A 20,180-nucleotide genomic window follows, 5' to 3' on the forward strand; every position below is an offset into this window, starting at 1 on the left:
AAAACACTCGTAGTTGCGTTTCTATTATGCTTCTCTTAGCGGTCGCTTTTCTCATGCTTCTAGTTCATAGTAAAATAATTGTATGCATCTTAATTTATTTTATTCTTACATATAATTTTCTTAGTTTTTTAAAAATATTTCATAGTTTTATATAAGTAATTTAGTGCATTATTAGTTACTTTTTGTCTCATACTTTTTTGTTTCCTGTTTTAAATTTTTTATTTATAATTAAAAATGCGTGTTTATGCAAATATTATTTACTTCATTAGTTGTTCAGCAATTTACTAGTATAATCTGCAATTTGGGTTACGTTCAGATACTTACTTTTCAGCAAAGTAAAGATAAATAAGCAAATGTTTAGTCTTAAATGCTCTAGACGGGTGCTGGTTTCAAGGCGAAACCGGTCCCCTTTCCATAAAGGGGGACGAAAAAAATTTTTTAAACTAATTTATGTTGTCTATAGGACCATTGCATGTCATTATGCTTACTTTTTCATAACTCTTAAAAAATCATAACATTGCACCCCTGAAAGGGTTAAAAGAAAAATGAAATAGCTTCAAGTTAAAAAATCTTTTATAGTCTTAAAGAAAGCTGAAATTATTATTATTATTATTTTCATCTTTGTAAAATTTAAATGAAATATTTTCATCTTAGGGGGGAAAGGCAAAATTTTCGATTTGGGTACAAACAAAACATTTTTTGAGCTATAAAATTTTAAATGAACCTTTTTTAGAGTCTGATTAGAGAGATTTGAATTTTTTTAAAGAGATTTTAAGAGATTTTTTTTAAGAGATTGAATGAGTTAGATTAAAGTATGACTTTTTCTCCATACATTTTGAAATTAACATGGATTTTTCCATAGACAAAATGAAAGTGGAAGTTTTTTGGCCTAAAAAATTAGTTTATCAACTCAGAAAAATGAAAGTGGTTCTTTTTAGTCTTAACGAAAACTGTAGTGAATGTTTTTCATGCAAGAAAAATGTAAATAAAACTTTTCTGCCTTAGAAATGATGAAAAATCAAATGATTTTTTTCATTCATTTTGAAAGTAGCACGGGATTTTTCAGGCAGAAAAAGAAACTGAAAACTTTTCTTCTTTAAAATTTAAAACTTATTAAAACTCTGAAGTTTTCTCAACCTAAATCAGTGAAAAATAAAATGCATTATATTTTTTCGTATTTTGTGCCCAGGTTTCTTCTTTAGCTTTGACATTTTTCAATTTCCATAATGTGTATGTAAGTCTTAAAAGATTTTTATGTATTTATTAAAACCTTTCCAGTATTTTCTTAAATACTTCAGCCATATATTTATTTGTACATAGATGACATTAAATTTGTCATGATCATCATACTCAGTACGTAAGACATTCTTTTTACAAAGTATGAAATGTATCTCGCTCCCTCAACAACATTTCATTCTTTTATAAAGGATTTAAGAAAACATAGACATGATTGCATAAAACCATTTCATTCAGATAAATGAATATTAATAGTAAATAGTTTATTAACTAGTTGGTTATAAATAAGAGACATTAAATATGAAAGAATATCTTTTCTCAATGATCACAGATTTAAATGAAACAATACAAAATCATGTTCTCAGCTTAACAGCCTTCGGGGCCAATAAGAATATCATAAGCGAAATACCTTATCATTTAAAATTAGCTTCAAAGACATTTGTCTTTTCTGAAAAATACTATCTAACTTGCAGTATGAAGAATGAGAGTAATTCAGAAAACTAATTTAGAAATTAATTTAATGTGTGGTCAACAAGAATGAGGGTCACACTGAGAGAGGTCTATGCACTTGCCAAGGGACTGCTTTTATTGAATAAAATGCTATGGTGCACTGAAATACATATCATCTCTGAAATCCTTTGGGGCAGTTCATTTGTCGCATTAAAATGGTGTTGGACTGAAATTCCATCATTGTCTCATTTGTCTGATTCTCAGCAATATAGATGCAACAGTGCCATATTTTGCACAATATATTTACATATTTTGACAACAGTGCCATATTTGCAATGTAGATGACAACAGTGCCTTTTTGAGACATCTGAAACTTTTTTACCATATTGTCATTAGTCTTCCTGCCAAATCTGGTGGTAAATAAAAACACTCTGTATTGAATTTGATTTGTCTTTACAATCTTTTAGATTTTTTTTCAATTTAATTTGCAATGCAGTTTTATTTCATTTTGTTTTTAAAATAATTCATTAGTTATTTTGTTCAAAACATTTGAATGATTATTTAGTGATAAGAAAAACATTTGAAGAGCTAAGAGTATGCCTAGCTCTTCAAATACTTTTGATACTTTTGATAAAACCAAAAGAACTTTTTAGAACAAAAATGTAAATAATTTAATAATTTTTCAGTTTCACTATATAGTGGAGTCCAATTGTGCATTTCAGAATAAAAGAAATAAGTACAAAAGATCATAAAAATATCTCACTTTTATTTCAATGTGAAATGTGTACATAACTATAAAAATTCACAATCTACAGAATGAAAAACCACAGCACAAATGATTCTACATTTTACTGAAAAATGTATCCATATTTCGAAACTTTTTTCATAATACTTTTTTATCAAAAAATAGCAGTCAAGCAAAAATTCAAAAGAACTTAATACTTTTGTGCAATTGTTTGTACATTTATGTTGTAGCATCATTATCAATTTATTCTTACGGAGAATATTAGTTTCTTTAATATAAAGTACAAGTATAGCTTTAAAAATATAAAACTCTGCAGTTTTAAAGATCATTTTGACTAGCTGTAACAATAATAAGGCTGCCATAAAGGCTATGCATTTAAAGCAATATATTTTTAGACAATTTATTGCTTACTATTAATTAAATATAGTGGTAACTTTCCTTTATGCATTAAGTAAGATATTTAAATTATTCTGCAGGCATAACAGACCTATTGTTTAATCTAGTTAATTATTCGTGTTTTCAAGAGAAAAATTAAAATATTGAAAATGCTACTGTATAAGAAAGTTAACAACATGTATGTAGCATGTTAAAAAAAGAAAAGGAAGACAGGAATCATGTGGAAGATAAATGTGTTTTAAATATGGCAGATAATCCTTACTCAATGAACAGATTATGCAAAACTGCATAAAAGTAAAACAATATTCTTTATTCTGAGTTTTAATATGCTAATATTGGCAATTATAATTATGTATTAATTTTGTTAAAGAATAAAATTAAAATGAATTCTTTACTGTACATAATTTTATAATGTAAAGAGCTACATCATTTGCTGTAAGTTTACTGTGCATACATATAATGAAATCAAAAATTAAATTTCAGAAGTTACTACAACAGTGGAATGCTTATGGAGAAAGAAAATTTATTTTTATTAATAACAATTAATGCAATAAGTAATAGTATAAACATGATTAAAATTTCATTTATGAATACTAGTTTTATTGCTAGACCATGATGATCATCCACTAAGAAGAAATAACTACTAAATTTTGAGTGAAATTATTATTAAATTTAGGTGAACACAAGCAATTTTTTTAATAGCTTTTTTATCTGGGAAAGGAGGAGAAAGGAGCAGTTTTAATACTAATCATGCTTTTCTTTAAAAGTGACAGATGCAATAAAAATTTAAATGATTGGTGGATAAAGTTAATTCATCATAAAATTATTTATAAAGAATATTCTGAAAATTCAGGAAAAAGAACTAAAATTTATTTATAAAAAAGAATAATATGAGGGTAAATATGCTTTCTAAATGAAAATTATTTTACATCAAATAATGTTGGGGGGAGGAAACTATTATAAATTATAAGCATAAAATATCTATTTACCCCTTACCCCCATGAAACTCATATAAACATCTATGAAACACATAAGAGTTCTGGCACAAATATGATTTCTGCCTTATAGATATAACAACTTATTTAAGTAGAATTATCCCGACTGCATTGTGCAAAAATATTTAAGATAATACAACAAAATTATTTGTTAATTAAAAAAATATTCTTTAATTTTAAATATACAGCATAATACTTTTGCCAATATACCTAAAAATCATCATACAACAGTTTTAATGTAATAATTAAACCCTAATTCTAGAGAAAACTTAATTTTTTAAAAATATATTTTGGTATCATAATTTACAGTAAATGAATCTAGTTTAAAAATCAAACAGATTTTTACAGTTCCATATATAAAAATAATATGGCAGATAAAAAAATTATGGATAGCATTATAAATGTAAAAGAACAACTGGACAGGCAGTTAAACCACCAGTTTATGATAGGACATTAGTTAAAGTATTTTTGATTAACGAGAGCTAGAAATTAAATTGAAATTAAAAATATGTCTATATAACTTCCTCAGATGTTTGGTAAAAAATATTGAAGACTAAGGATACATTTAAATAGTCTTTGGTTGTATTTTTTAAAATTTATTATAGTGAGTTTGATTTATTGTTTAAAATTATATTCACTTAATAGAAGTTCTGAAAGAATCTGAAATCCTTTAATATTTATGTCAGTATAGTAAAATAATTAGAACAAATTATTATTATAAATCTTATATGATTTTTATAATAAAATTATTCTTTCAAATACTAAATAATACTGATAAGTTTTCTCTAAAGATCAAACAAAACATCCTTTGCACTTTGATGCCTAATTTAAAAAAATAAACTTATTTCTGCTTTAAACTGTCGATTTTTTAATACCTGCTAATTGAATTGTATATTTTTACTATACCTGATTAAAAACACTATGCCTTTATTGTTGCTTTACACAGCTATGCAGGACAGCCTGCATCCAACAATGAAGGAATATTTTGAAAGTATAAAAATATATAAAATGCAGAAATTTAGTATTAAAAAGAAAGCATTTGTCCTATTGTATATTTCTATTAAATAGCTTAATGAATTTTGTTTATCGTAGATTTAGAATGTTAAACTACTATTAAAAAAAGAGCTTTTTAAAAAGGAATATTTTCTAAAATATTTTAAGAAATTTAAAAATACATTTAAAACAGTAAAAACTTTGAAATTAAAATTTTAACAAAAATAAGTTAACTTATGAACACCAAATAATTTAGAAAAATTAAAATTGTAATTTCAAAGCTTTTAGGATATTCATATATGTGCAATTTTTTAACTGCTTTTATTGCAAAATGGCAGAGGATGAAAATTACATTTCTTCAAACTCAATTTTTTTTCACGGCAAAATGTTTTTAAGAAAGTCCTTTTACTCTGTTCTATAGGAACAAAGCAAATATGAATTAAATAACAATTTTATCATTCATAAAGTATCAATGTAAGTATAGGTATGTGTAATGATGACAGAATGAAATAATAATGATAATAAATTTACAATAATTTTAAAGTGAGCCTAGATGGAGTGATTAAGTAACATCTATTCAACAAGTTAATCCAATATATTAATCTAAAACAATTCTGACTAGTATTTTTTCATATTTAAAAAATCAGAAATAAAAATACACTCTGAAAAACGTAATATTCTACAAAAGCAAAAAAATATATTCAGATGCCTCAAAGTAAAATGCTCTGAAGATTTTTCAATACGTTGCTTACTATGGATAAATTTAAATTTAAAAAATACATATGATATTTACTATATGTACATCAATAAACATCAGTAAATTATAACCATTTCTTTTTCTTTAGAGTATTGTTTCCTGATCCATTTCCTGCTTCTTGTTTCTTTTTGTCTTTTTTGTTTTTGGACTTCTTTGATTTTCCACTGCTTTTTTCTTTTATTTCTGCTGTAATTGGTAAGGCACCTGTTAGGAGAGCAAGTAATTATCTGATACAGGAAAACTAAAAGCCCATCAACCAACCAAAGATGACCAAAATAAAAAAGCAAATAAAAAAATGCATGCAAAACCATAGCAAATTTGGAATATTTTCATGCACCATTTTGAGCAAGTTTACTGAAGCAACAGTTTGTGATAATATAGAAGAAAATTAGAAAGAAATATAATGAATAAAAGGCTGCTGTTTTATACTATCTCAAAAGCAAGAGGAATACATTATATAACATAAAATTTAGTGATTCATAAATAATACTGCAATTATACAAACAACTTCAGCACGAAAAAGCATTTTCATAACTATCAATGTATACCAATCTAAAAATTTCACTTTAAAACATTTCAAAACTCTAACAATACTTTTAAAAATATTCCTTAAATTTTATTAATTATTACTGAAAAGTCAACAACACTGGAAATTTCAGAATTTCATTAGAAAGCAAGAATGGGCACGTATTTGTTTACACAATATCTGATATAATCATATAGCAAATGCTGTAAAAGAACCATTATCTTCATAATTCATCATACTAGCAGAAATTTAATACACATTTTATCTATCTATCTATATTTGATTTATTTATTCTGCTTGTTTTGCTAGCTCACAGAATATTTTGACTTTACATATTTAAGATTTTCACACATTTTTTAGAATTTTGAACTAAATAAATGCAGTGTAGGATATAATTTAATTCATGTAATAATTTATGATTATTTATATATCTCATTCTAAGATGCATTGAAATTGAATTAAAATTATATACTGCTCCTATAACTTCTTATATATTTTGTTTACATTTAAAAGGATCTCAAAGAAAATGTTTACAATATTTTACATACAAGTATATTATCAGAAACTAACCAAATTTTGAGCAGCTTTAAACTTCATTTCAGTTTTATCAATTGCTGAAACATATATATAAAGGAAATTCATACTCAGTTATTGCTGGCAGATTCCAATTAGTGCTAATAAATGCTGTAAGACAGAGATTATAGCAAAAGTGCAGAGAAACGAAAGTGTTATCACATGCAAAATATTTACATCAAAATGCATTCCAGCTTTGCACAGCAGCAGATTTAAAAAAAAAAAAAAGAAGAAGAAGACACGAAGAAGCAAGATATGAAACTTTTTTTAAATATATGCATATATTTTATATATTAAATATACCCTGTTTGATTTCCAACTGCTCTTGTACACTGACATCTTCTTCTAGTTCCCTATGAAGTTAAAATATATCATCATAATGTGTAAAAACAAGATATGACAACAAATCAAAAGCTACACAAAATTTAATTTTTAAATATTAAAAGGTATCAGTTTTTAATAAAGATCATAAAAATGTCTCAGTGTAATGCCTTCATTTTTAACCAAGGAAAAAAAATATATAACCCCCCCCCCAATTTCATGTATATTCAACAATGATAATCCAATGAAACAACCCATTTTTGGAATTTCACATTCAAAATTACCAAACTGCAAATTTTGAAGGCTTGTTTATTTAAGACAATGAAATACCTTTTTCCATTTTAAAATTACAACACTTTATTTTTTATGGACAAAAATAGCTTACTTCATGAGAATTTATGACAACAGCCTTAAAAATAAAATATGGATTCTTAAGACTAATATAAGGTACTATAACTCACGCTGTTACTGTCCAAGGATAGTGGAATTCTCAAAAGAAATCTACAGTCCTCTTTTTATAAAAGGCTTGGCATGTATGTATACATTAATGTCTGCTACGAAGCATATCCCATATACTACCATATTTATAGGTTTGGAACAAAGATCATCAAATGAAAATAACATAGTCACTTTTCTATTTAGTACTATCATATGGCTTATAACATACAGTCACTACAGCCACTACTTTCACACTGATTAACCCCTTGATGTGCAGTTAGTCGCTCCCTGAAACCACCAATTTTTTAATATTTTCCCCGTCTTCTTTCCTACAATTTTGAGTGAAAACTGATTAATTACTTATCTTTTACCTCTAAATAACACAAAATGAGTGCAGAACTACACATTTTTGAGGTCTTAGTACTTCAAATTGGATGCCTTTGAAATTTTTGTTTTTCAATGAGATAAAATAACTTCCCTTTTATTAATATAAACAATTTTAAATTTTAAAAGTTATTCATTGCACATCATCATTTCTATCATAAACAATAAAAATATAGCAATAATTAAACTGCATATATGAACAACCCATGTAGATTTATTGTACTCGCTTTTGAGCCCCTAGAACACTGAGTCAAAATGCTCTAGGTACTCAGTAGTCACGACCTGTCACCACTGCTCTTCAGAATGGTGTTTGCTGCTTTCAAACAGGAGTGTTTATTTTTACCGCATAAAGATGAGGAGCTCTGAAAGCACAGAGTTATTTTATTACTAAATACATGCACCTGCCCCGTGAAAATGTCTTTCATTGCAAAAGGTTTTTCTCCCACCTGCTTCCTATGCTAGTATTGTGATTTTATAAATTATTTTATGTGGTTTAAATATAATGCAAATATGTTTTTCTATAATTAAAAAAAATTCCTGCAAAAGTTTTATTTAAATTTAAAATATTTTATGAATATTTTTTCTACTGCTGAGATTTAAAATGCCTTGCAAAAGACTAAAAATAGCTGGAGCATTATCTTTACTTGAAGAATTACCTTTAGATGCAGAATCAGTGGTCTCAGGATGAAAGTGATAGAGAGATACTTCTTTACCCACTTCCCTCCTGCTTATGGAAATATAGAAGATGAAAAATCAGAAAATAATGATATAAATTTACCAGGTCCTTTTAGAATTGCACAGGTAACGTGAAATAAAACACAGAATGTAGTTAAATCAACCTGAACTTTCTGAGGATTATGGCCCAACTGAAGAAATTATCACTATGGAAGATGCAAAACCCACTAATAAATTTGTCTTTTTTACTATTACATTTTTAGATAAATATTTTTTAAACTAAGTTATATGCAACTCAAAAAGGTTAGCCATTTTCACCTGTAACTCTTTAGGATATGATACATTTTTTTGGGATAAACATTTTAATGGGAATTAAAAACAAGCCCAAGCTATCGAGATTTTTGGTGAACTAATGAAATACTAAATGAATCTTATGTGCAAATCAAATGGCAGTAAAACAGTTTTAATGGATTTTAGGCAATTTGCATTTCATGATAACAGCTTGATGTGAAAAAGAGAGGACAAAATATTTGACAAGCATTTTAAATCTTGGGCTCTATTGATACATTTGCTGGAACAATTCAATAGTCTGTTTAGAGCAGGAAAAAAAATTGGTCGATTGACAAGGTCAGGTTACTTAATTACGGCAAAGCTTCGAGAGCTATCTGCCTAAGAGGAGGGATGCCTTCGTGGAGGACTTTCTAAGGGAAACTGGCTCGTACACACGTTATTACACATGGGAAAAACCACGAAAACACCCATGCAGCCAGCCCGTTCGCGGGATTCGAACCTCGGACCGAACTACCAGTGTTCAGCAACTTTACCACTCGGCCGCTGATGGGCTGGTTGATTGACAAATTAATGATTTATTTCAAAGGTAACTAAAGGTTCACTAAAACAATACTTGCCTAAAAAAATAAAACATGTATATAAAGTATGGCTGCATTACAGTATATGCATTAAATTTGAAATTTATACAGCAGAATCCAAGAAGTAAAAAAATTTCAGTGAAAGAGTGGTAAAAATGCTAAGTGAGCCCTTGTGTCATAAAAATCACACATATATATATGGAAATTATCACTATGGAAGATGCAAAACCCACTAATAAATTTATGTCTTTTTTTTACTATTACATTTTTAGATACATATTTTTAAACGAAGTTATATGCACTCAAAAACTCAAAAAGGTTAGCCATTTTCACCAGTAACTCAAAAACTCAAAAAGGTTAGCCATTTTCACCAGTAACTTTTTAGGATATGATATATAAAAGTTTTTAGAAACGAAAAATGTATTTTGTTGTGGAACTGTAGATATATATATATAAAATAATAATTTTAAAAAGAACTCTTCCCAAAATGCTGATTAAAGATAAGAAATTAAAATGGGGTGACTTTTACTGGGCAGTAAGTGATGACAAAATAACTTATCTAAAATGGAAAAACAAAAGATGTGTTACAGCCTAATCCTTCCTGTTATTCAATCTACCATCAGATACAATGTCCAAAGTTAATTATAGATTATAATAAGATATGGATTATGTAGACTACTTTGGCCCATTTAAAAGCTTATATGAAATTGATAAAAAAAGTAAAAAATGGTGGCATCAAATTTTTTTTTTCATTTTATTAATGTCACCATTATAAAAGGCTTCATTATATATCGAATGCTTCCAGAAAGTGATCCCAATTTATAAGTACTCAAGTTGTTCAGAATGGACATAATCAGCAGTATGATACGAATGGTAAATGAAGTATCTGTACCAAAGCAAAAAAGACTAAGCCCCCCTATTAACAAGACAAAAAAAATTCACATGCCAGGTGAAAAGAGACTAAAGAATGCAAAACAAATGTCAGCAAAATGCAAATCCGGGTGGTGTACATTTTGTAGCACAAGGAAGAAACCTCACAGAACAAGATGCATTTGCAAAACTGCTATGTGTACCAAAAAGATAAAACATGTTTTGACCAGTTTCAGAAAAAATAACTATTCGATATTGGAAAAAAAATAACTGAGTTTTTTTAATCCTTGCTTTAATGAGGCTTTAATAATGTAAAAGATTTACATATAATGCAATTTTTAAATACAATTTTCTTTTAATTCACAAATTTCATCATTTACTGGAAATGTGCACTGAAAAAGGTAAGTTTTCCCCCTACTACCTCAATAAAATTCAAAATCCAAAATGCGCACTGGTTTCACAGTGTGGTCACCACCCACAGATCAGTGGGCGACAGAGATTTTTTTTAAAATTCATATATTATTTGTTTCTAGGATCATAATATTCAATTTCTAGAATTTTTTGTTGAAATATTATAAAAATAATATTCCGTGTATTGAAGGGTTAAACATAACAGTCACTTTCTTACTCTGCAGAGCTATTCAGATGAGCATTTGAATAATGGAAGTTTCCCCCCTCCCCTCCAAATGACATATAAATCCATTGAAAATGCATAAAATGTATAAACATGTAAGCTTAGAATGAGACTCAACTTTCAGAATTGGCAGAAACATAGAATTATAAAAATGTGTTAAAGATGATTAAAAGTACTCTTGAATGCTATATGTGCTAAAATTAATGTGTCAAAATTATCACCCCTAACCTTACCAATTTTAGATAGTGAAATGCCTTTTTAATCAAAACAAAACATGCACAATATTATTTGAATATGAATGAAAATATTTCCAATAAAAACAAAAATATTTATTGAAATAGCTAAGTAGCAAATGAAAAATAAAGTTTGGATTTGATAATTTACAAGAACTTTCTGCAATTAGCACCATCAAAATTTTTAAAACATCTAAAATATCAGTTTTATACACTTCTGTTAGAATAAATACATGTTTGCTTTAAAATTACAGTTCTTGTAGCAGTTTTTTGAAAATAGTATGCTACACAGCTTTGATATTTAGATGAACCAAAAAAAGAATAAGGTTTCTACTTTAATGTAAGATTTTTCTCCTGCTTAAGTTTCAATTTTAACACTTTGTGGACAGCTGTTGCATACACACGGCAGACTCACTTAAGAAGACAGGTGCTATATATGTGCCAAAAAAGAAATTTTAATTTAAAGGATGGCTGTAGCCCATTTGCTTGTTTTCATTATGCAAATAATAGTCTGCATTCCTTGCTCACTGGTATCTGAAGAAATATATTTTTAGTCTCTTGATATACTCATTTTATTTCCTTTTCTTTTTTATTACCTTACTCCCATTTCTTTCTTTCTTTCTTTCTTTTTTTTTTTTTAAATGAGACAAAAGAACCTTTCTTACTTAAATATTTAAATCACTTACATTAGGAATGCTTAGATTAGATTAGTCACTTAGATTGGATTTTGAATACAAATATTGAACTTATTACAGTACAAAGTCAGTAATCCAGACGTCCATCATCTGGAATGATCTATAATCCAGACACAGCAATTACAGGACTTGAACAGTGGAACTTTGTAACTGAACAAGAAATTATATCTGTTTATAGAATTAAAGAGATGGTATTAGCACAAAAAACGAAGCAACTTAAACAACTTACATTGAAAGAAATGTTTAATAAAGTAAACAAATAAATATTAAGCTTTTTTTGTAAATTTTGATACCCTTTAGATCATAATTGCTCTTTATTTCATAAATTATGGTTTCATATTTTTAATTGTATAATTTCTGAATGCAATCTTAACAGATTTAAACTGATGATCTATAATCCGGAAAAACCCCTAATCCGGAATCGCCAAAGTCCCGACGAGTCCAAATTACGGACTTTGTCCTGTATAAGAAAAACTTAGTTCTTATAAAACTTTTATGTTCTGTTCTCATCTTAAACAGATTTGAGAAACTGCGATTTTAAGTCCACTCATTTCAAATCGTTTTCAATCTACTGCATTACAAGACAATATGTTTAAATTATGATCAATAAAATTACCGTATTTATGCGAATCTAATGCGCATCCCCATTTTAAAACTTTAAATAATAAAAAAATTGTTTGTCGGCGAATGTAATGTGCATCAATGATATGAGGAATTTATTGAATCTTATTTTATACAACAATGGATTTGTATATAAACTATCAATTAATGGTATGATAATTTTATTTAAATTTAGATACCATATTTTATACAACAATGGATTTATACATAAAGCAGCAGAACATAGAATTAACCTATTAGTGGGCTATTCTCATGTGAAACAATCAGTGTTAATTAGCACTATCGTATATACGGTACCTATCATAAAATATGAACATGAAATAAATCGTAACATTTCTATCTAGCTAACAGTTTCTACAATCAGTGATTAATAGTAAACGTCTTTATTCACTAAGGTTTTCATCACTGGAATCCTCGCAGCTCTCTTCGTCAGAAGCAGATTCATTTCTTCTTTCCTCATCATCGTCATCCTCATCCTCGGCGTTTCAGAGCACGTCATCGTCACTGCCATTCAATGCATTTGAAATGCAGCATTTCTTGAAAGATTTCACAATCATTGGTGCTTCGATGCTTTTCCAGACAGCAGAAACCCAGTGTGCAACAATGTGCGGTGCAGCACGCTTAATTTTTCCTGTCGGGGTCAATACACGGCTCACAAAACCATTTTTCGTACTCCGCCTGAACGTACCCCTTAAAAAGTTTATTTATACTAACGTCCAGGGGTTGTAACACAGACGTCATCCCTCCAGGAATGATAACAAGATCACTGCCTAGGCTGTGCATCTTCTTTTTTACGTCGTCGGTGAGATGACCACGAAATGCGTTCAGACAAAGCATTGATGGTGGATTAGAGAGCCCACCGGGACGGCGTTTCCATACATTTCGGAGCCAATCAAGCATTAATGATTCCGTCATCCACCCCTTCTCTTGGTTTCAAATCAGGACATCATCTGGGAACAGCTTTTCATTCTTAGGGGTTTTAGGGCACGTTTTCCGTTTGAGGATTAAGAAAGGGGGAAGTTTGCACCCGTCTGCTGTTATTGCCAGCATCACTGTTACGCGTTGTTTTTCACATCCCGAAGTTTTGATGATACCTTCCTTAGTCCCCTTCTCCGTAATGGTGTAGTTACGAGGCATATCAAACCAAACTGCCGTCTCGTCAGCGTTGCCAATTTGCCCCAGTGAAAAATTCTTTTCCTTCTGAAGTGTGATGACATACCGCTGAAATGTTAGTAGTTTTCCCTCAAAATCTGCAGGAAGCTTTTGGCATATTGTTGTACGGCGTCTTAGAGATAAACCCATCCGCTTCATAAACCGATCCACCCATCCACGGCTAGACTTAAACTCTTGTTTCGGTATTCCAAGAACTTCAGCCTCCTCTTTTGCTTTATTTCTTATGGTGTCACTAGTCACAGGTTGTCCATTCTTCCTCCTTTCACGTACAAATTCCAAAACTTTTTCTTCAATTTTAGGGTGTCTTCCTTTGCGAGGGCCAGTGAATTTCTTTCTACTAGCTTTAGTTGCAAACAGTGCCAATTTCTGTTGCTGCCACAAGCGAACATTGCTCTCAGCTACGTTTGAACTCTCTCCCTGCCTTTCTATTGCCATTTTTTTCAGCATAAAGAATTACTTTATGTTTGAAAGTAGCGTCATATGACAGTCTTCTCTGTTTGCCCTCCATTTCGTGACTACGTACTCTGCAGTTTGTATCCTCTATGCAATAATGTGTCAACGATAAATGTAACGGTAAATGTAGTCGAGAAATTTGGTTGACGTCATCGGCGAACTTTGCACTCGAATCTAATGCGCACCCCAATTTTGAATACTACATTTGGCCAAAAACGATGCGCATTAGATTCGCGTAAATACGGTAGTTTTAATGTAAACCATAGCTAAGAATAAAAATTTAGTACAGTACAAAGTCCGTAATCCGGACTCGTCGGGACTTCGGCGATTCTGGATTATAGATCATCAATTTAAATCTGGTAAGATGGCATGCAGAAATTATACAATTAAAAATATGAAACTGTAATTTATGAAATAAAGAGAAATTATGATCTAAATGTTATCAAAATTTACAAAAAAAAAAAAAAAGCTTACTATTTATTTGTTTACTTTATTAAACATTTCTTTCAATGTAAGTTGTTTAAGTTGCTTCATTTCTTGTGCTAATACTTTCCCTTTAATTCTATAAACAGACATAATTTCTTCAGTTACAAAGAAATACATAATTTGTTCAGTTACAAAGTTCCACTGTTCAAGTCCTGTAATTGCTGTGTCGAGAATACCGACTAACTTGTCAATAACCTCTCTGTCACTTTCTTCACTATCGGAAGCGGTATTTTCTGGATCTAGAACCATACTACAGATAGATTTCGCAGTCTGTTAATTGATTGATGATTGGGGCATTGTCGTCGCATTGAAAACTTTTGTTATATCATCTTCATTTATTACTGCTTCTCCACATTTGTTTATAAAATCCAATAACTGAAAAATTTCACCTTTAGTTTGCGATGACCGAAAACCTTCAAATTTGCGGCTATCATCTTCATCGTCCTCACTATGAAATATGGTAGCTGGCCATAAATTATGCCAAGCATTTTTTAACATATCTGGCAACACATTCTCCCACAATCTTGTGATGCTCCACACAGCAGATTTTATGCTAAAAAATTTCAAAAAGTCTTGCCATTGTTCAAGAAATTTAACATGTATTTTAAAAATGCTACTTCATATTTGCATTTCAGCGTGCACACTATTCTGCTAGCCATAGGTTGAATGAAGGATGTACAATTTGGAGGAAAGAATAATATAGATATATTATCTTTCACTAAAACTTTAAGTGAAGTAAGCGCCAAACAGTTGTCAACAATCAGGACTATTTTTGAGTCATCAGGTAAACCAACCGAATTCAAATATCGCCAAGCTTCGGGTATAAAAATGATTTTCAAACCAATCATTCATCAATGCTTGTGTCATCCATGCTCTTTTATTTGTGCAATAAATATAGGGGAAAATCGTTACTCCTTTAAACGCTCAAGGTCGTGCATGTTTTCTGATTACAAAAATGCACTTGTGCGCTCCTGCAGCATTTGCGCACGCTAAAATTGTTAGTCTCACTTTGGAATCTTTGACACCAGTTGGAGCCTTTTGCGTAGAGGTTTCCAAGGTATTTCGCGGTACATATCGCCAGAAAAGACCAGTTTCATCAGCGTTGTAAATTTGCTCTGGAGATTACTGTTCACTAGTAATGAGTTCAATGAATTCATCTGCAAATTTTTCAGCAGCTTCAGTATCAGCTGAAGCTTTTTCACCTGAAATTTTTAATAGTCTTATATCATGGTGAATTTAAATTTGGTTAACAAACCTGTTGCATGTGTGCCCTCAGTGTTTAAATTCATTTCTCATTGAAATATTTTGGCATTGGAGTCGTCAATGGCACATCCTCGCTGCGATGCTGTCTGACCCATTCAATCATCACTTTGTCATGATCGTCCCTTTTAGCATAACGAACCCTTTTTCTCTTATTCATTGCAAGTGGGGTTTCGGAATCCACAAAAAATTCAAAAAGTTAATTTTTCTTTTTGCTTATGTCATATACAGTTGACTTTCCAATGTCATACTCCTCGCATAATTTTGAGACGAATAATGCTTTATCCATTTTTTGCTGCAATTCCACTTTTTTGATGGACATCGAAACATGCTTTCGCTTTGTAGATCCTTTGGCAACTCCAGAATTGGAAAATCTTTTTGACATAATCGAAAGTTCAAGCTTAATTTTTATAAAATTGCTCTAACAATCTGCAAAAAATAATAAGTCAGATCCAATTAGAAGATTAAGGAACAGCACAATCTGCAACATTAACTGAAATACCTTAGAATCAGTAAAGATAATTTTAGCCTAGCTTATACCATGCATTATACATTAAATGCACATGCATAAAGCATACCAAAAAAGGGTCAGGATTATAGATCATTCCATATAATGGACGTCCAGATTACGGACTTTGTACTGTATTATCATTTTTAATCATAACTCACTAAAGTACAATAATTTGTAAAATATCAGTTTTAAAAGTAACATGAGATACACATTTTGATTATTTTAAAATTTTATTATACTATTTGTATCACAATAATCATAAAACTATATCTATCTATGCATATGTCATCTTAGTTAACAGATGCCAGTTAGCATGGCAGTAGGTTCAGGTTCCTGGAACTGGTGATATTTCTAATTCTACCCATATGCATAAAAATCAGTTTATTCCTTGTGGTGCATTCTGGATATCACATACACGACACTCAAAGTAGCTGAATTTCACTATTATACTATGATAAAGCATTAATGCATTCCCAACAGAAGAAACATATGTAGTTACTTCAGTAAAAAAAAAAATAAAAATAAAAAAAATAAATAAATAAAAAAAAATCATCACAATACATTGCTTTTATGCTATAACTATGTTATTTCTCTTCTGACTCCATTCTTCTCTCTTATCAGAACAATTCTATGGTCTCAATATTTTACAATAATTTAGCTATTCAAAATGATTACACAACTAATATATGATTAATATAAAAAAAGTCATTTTCTGATACTATCAAGAATGTAAAGAGGACTGCACCAAGTATATATGTTCCAGACAAAATTATTTCGAAGATGACTACATGATAAGTTTTATATTTCAAACAGAGTTGGCCTACGAGCACTTTTTTGTGAACTTCATGAACAGAGGAGTATATTTGAACAAAGGTAAAGCAGAAATGTAGGTGATAAATTTCTGAACACCTGTGTTTTTCAAAACTAGTTATGTGAAAAGTAACAGGGGAAATTTTAGCCGCTTGTACTGCTATATGCTTTTAATGCTTTTTATTTAAGATATCAAAAAAAAAAAAAAAACAAGTAACATGAAAAATTTTATCACTGTATGTATTTGTTAATAATACATAAACTGTTTTTTGAAAATTAATACACAAATATTTGAAAAGTCAACATAATACTGAACCTTCTTCGATCCATTTCTATGCTATCAATGATTGAATTACGCTGATCTACAATATCTATAAGTTCCATCATTAGTTCTTCTTCTCTAGACTTATCCTCCTCAGTTCTTTCAGATTCTGAAGGAAAAGAGAAAAAAAATTCAATTACTTCTGCAATGTACATTGAGGGCATTTTTAAATTTACATGCATTTATACATTATTTCAGTAATTCATGAATATATATATATATGTTACGGTGAAACACCGAAATCTGGAGAATGTCGACTTTCACCGGTGAATGTCAACATTCACGTAGTCGCTTGGTGTATGTCAGAAATATTTTCCAAATACTCTTATTTCTGACTTACACCGGTAAATGTCGACATTCACTATGCACTATTGGTGAATGTTGAACATATAAGAATATTATATTTTCTTCTCCGTAATTCAGTCACGAAAACACGCATCGGCATACACCAGTGAGGGTCTGAATATACAAGAATGTAGTGCACGTTGGTGAATGTTAACATTCTCCATTTAAAGTCAACATTCTCCAATTTCAGTCTTTCACGGTAACACATATACTCCTCTCTTTTTGACCTACACCAGAGTATATCTGTGATTGTCGACATACACCGGTGAGGGTCCGAATGTACAAGAATGTAATGCCATCTTTCACCGACGTATTTGGTGAATGTTGACATTCTCTGGTAAAAGTCGACATTCTCCAATTTCAGTCTTTCATGGTAACATATACATTTGTACCCAAACAAGCACACACATTAACCCTCTGAGGGGCCAGGGTTTTCGCTAAAAAAGCATAAATTTCCCAAAACTACTACGAGAACAAATTATATATTTTTTATTTTAATGCAAAAACTCTCCTGGTGTTTCATACCTGGATTTGTTTTCTTTTGATTTATTGCCTTAATTTTTTTGACATATTTTAATATGCACATATATATGTAAGTTCTTACAGATATCACAAAAAATATTCTAGGCCGTATATTGCCGCTCAGAGGGTTAAAGTTTCACCATGTTTGTTAGAATGAACCCCTTGCATTCATTTAAAATACATAAAATGAATACTAAGATGACATTATGGAGAATGGTTTGATACAGTGAAATTTCATTTAGTATAATTCTCATCAGGCCACTCACACGGGAAAGTGATTAATGACTTACTGAAGGGCCCGGGTGTGAATCCCAGAGAAGGCATGGATGTAAATTGTTTGTCCCTTCACAGGAGGCAGTGATGGCCATCTAGTACATGCCACCATATTAAAATGATCACTACTTCTGGCCTTAGAAGTGGCCAAAGCCTAAAATGGCTACTGCCCACCATAAAATAATAATAATAATTCTCATCAGCTATAGACTTTCTGTACCAGTCTTGTATTGGAAAGGTTACTATAATAAGTGGTTGTTATACTGACCACTTATAGCAATAAACCATGAATTTACTATCCAAGTGTTCAAAAGTAAAACTTTGGATATTTTATGGCATCAGCAAGCCATGCAATTATATTAGTTTGAGCATTTATAGGAAATACAAAACATTTTTACATAATTTTCTTAAACTTTACAAAAAATATATGCTCTAATATTAACATAACTCCTACTTTCATAAACTGGTTGCTAAGTGGTTACAAAACCACTTAGCAACAGACAAAGTAAAATACTAGTATAAAACAGAAATACATGAATTTTAAGTTGAACTCGTAAATTAAATAACACTTTACCAGGTTTGGCCTGTAACTGGCGAATTTTTGCATCAACTTCCTGTTGCTGTTCTTCAAGTCTTTGTGAACGTTTTCTAAATTAAAATATGAAAAATTAAATAAGATTCTTTGTTTAAGCACATTCAAAAAGACAAAGTATCAGAATACTTTTTTAAGGCATAGTAATAAAAAAATAAATAAATAAAAAAATTTAAATGAAAAAAATCTGAAAGGTTTCAGATTTTAAATTAAGTACAAAGGGGCTTTTTTTTTTAACATTTTGTGTGTTACCTTTATTTATTAAATATCATGCTCTTTGCACTTAAACCATATAAAATTCAGTTCAATAGCAATGTCATAAAATAATTTTAAAATAAGCATATCTTTAGAATTTCCTATACACAGTTCCGCACGCTGGAGAAAAAAAGGTTCCCCCCCTGTAGAGAGTTGCCATTGCTCGCTTTTAAATCATCGAGTTTTTTACTCCAAAATTCGCTAAAGTTTTACAAAATATGAAATTGATAATAAAATAAATTCCAAATTTCAAATTTGGTCTTCCACATGCCCATAATCATAGGAGGATTATGTCATTCAAAATTCGATGGCTCTATGTACCGTTGTTTTATCACAATGCGAGAAATATACATACATTTATGCAGATTTTTCATTATTTAATTTCTTCAAATATAATGCAAAACTCTAACATTTGGTGGCAACAGTCTGAAAAGTGAAACGGACATTTATAGCGATTCCACGCAAAACGAAAACAATAGTCCTTCAGGAACAAAACCCCTTTGGACTAATAATACAAAATTTAAATGTCAGTAAAATTTGACAGTCTGAAGAACATAAAAATAACTTTACTGTTGCTGTTCAGTTACATACTTCTTCAAAATGGTTATTTACTTATTTCAAAAAAAGCAATGGTCATGCCCAGCAGTTAGGAAGTCATTCAGAGTATATATATATATATATATATATATATATATATATAAACTTATGCTTGAAGGGAAGGAAAAAAACACATAACTGATTATTACAATCAACACATATAAAAAAGG

At 29.8% G+C, this 20,180-nt stretch overlaps 1 protein-coding gene across 2 annotated transcripts in view; it reads right to left on the reverse strand.

The window, feature by feature from the left end:
* Positions 1 to 2,432: 2,432 nt before the first annotated feature.
* The window catches only part of MICAL-like (protein), a 154,666-nt gene continuing 136,918 nt past the window's right edge, over positions 2,433 to 20,180 (reverse strand). Inside the window, exons 10-13 of one of the 2 annotated variants that reach the window (XM_085823627.1) lie at positions 19,141 to 19,214; positions 17,421 to 17,535; positions 6,975 to 7,024; positions 2,433 to 5,758 (exon numbers count right to left, since the gene is read on the reverse strand). In XM_085823627.1, coding sequence (XP_085679753.1) covers positions 5,637 to 5,758; positions 6,975 to 7,024; positions 17,421 to 17,535; positions 19,141 to 19,214 — 361 coding nt within the window. In that variant the 3' untranslated portion in view covers positions 2,433 to 5,636. Of the gene's footprint in view, positions 5,777 to 6,974; positions 7,025 to 17,420; positions 17,536 to 19,140; positions 19,215 to 20,180 lie in introns of both variants that reach the window. The other variant, XM_085823626.1, reaches the window with a different exon arrangement.

This window comes from Stegodyphus dumicola, chromosome 9 (assembly GCF_044657685.1).
Source record: "Stegodyphus dumicola isolate Sdum_Otavi_A_Nest chromosome 9, ASM4465768v1".
Taxonomy (NCBI): domain Eukaryota; kingdom Metazoa; phylum Arthropoda; class Arachnida; order Araneae; family Eresidae; genus Stegodyphus; species Stegodyphus dumicola.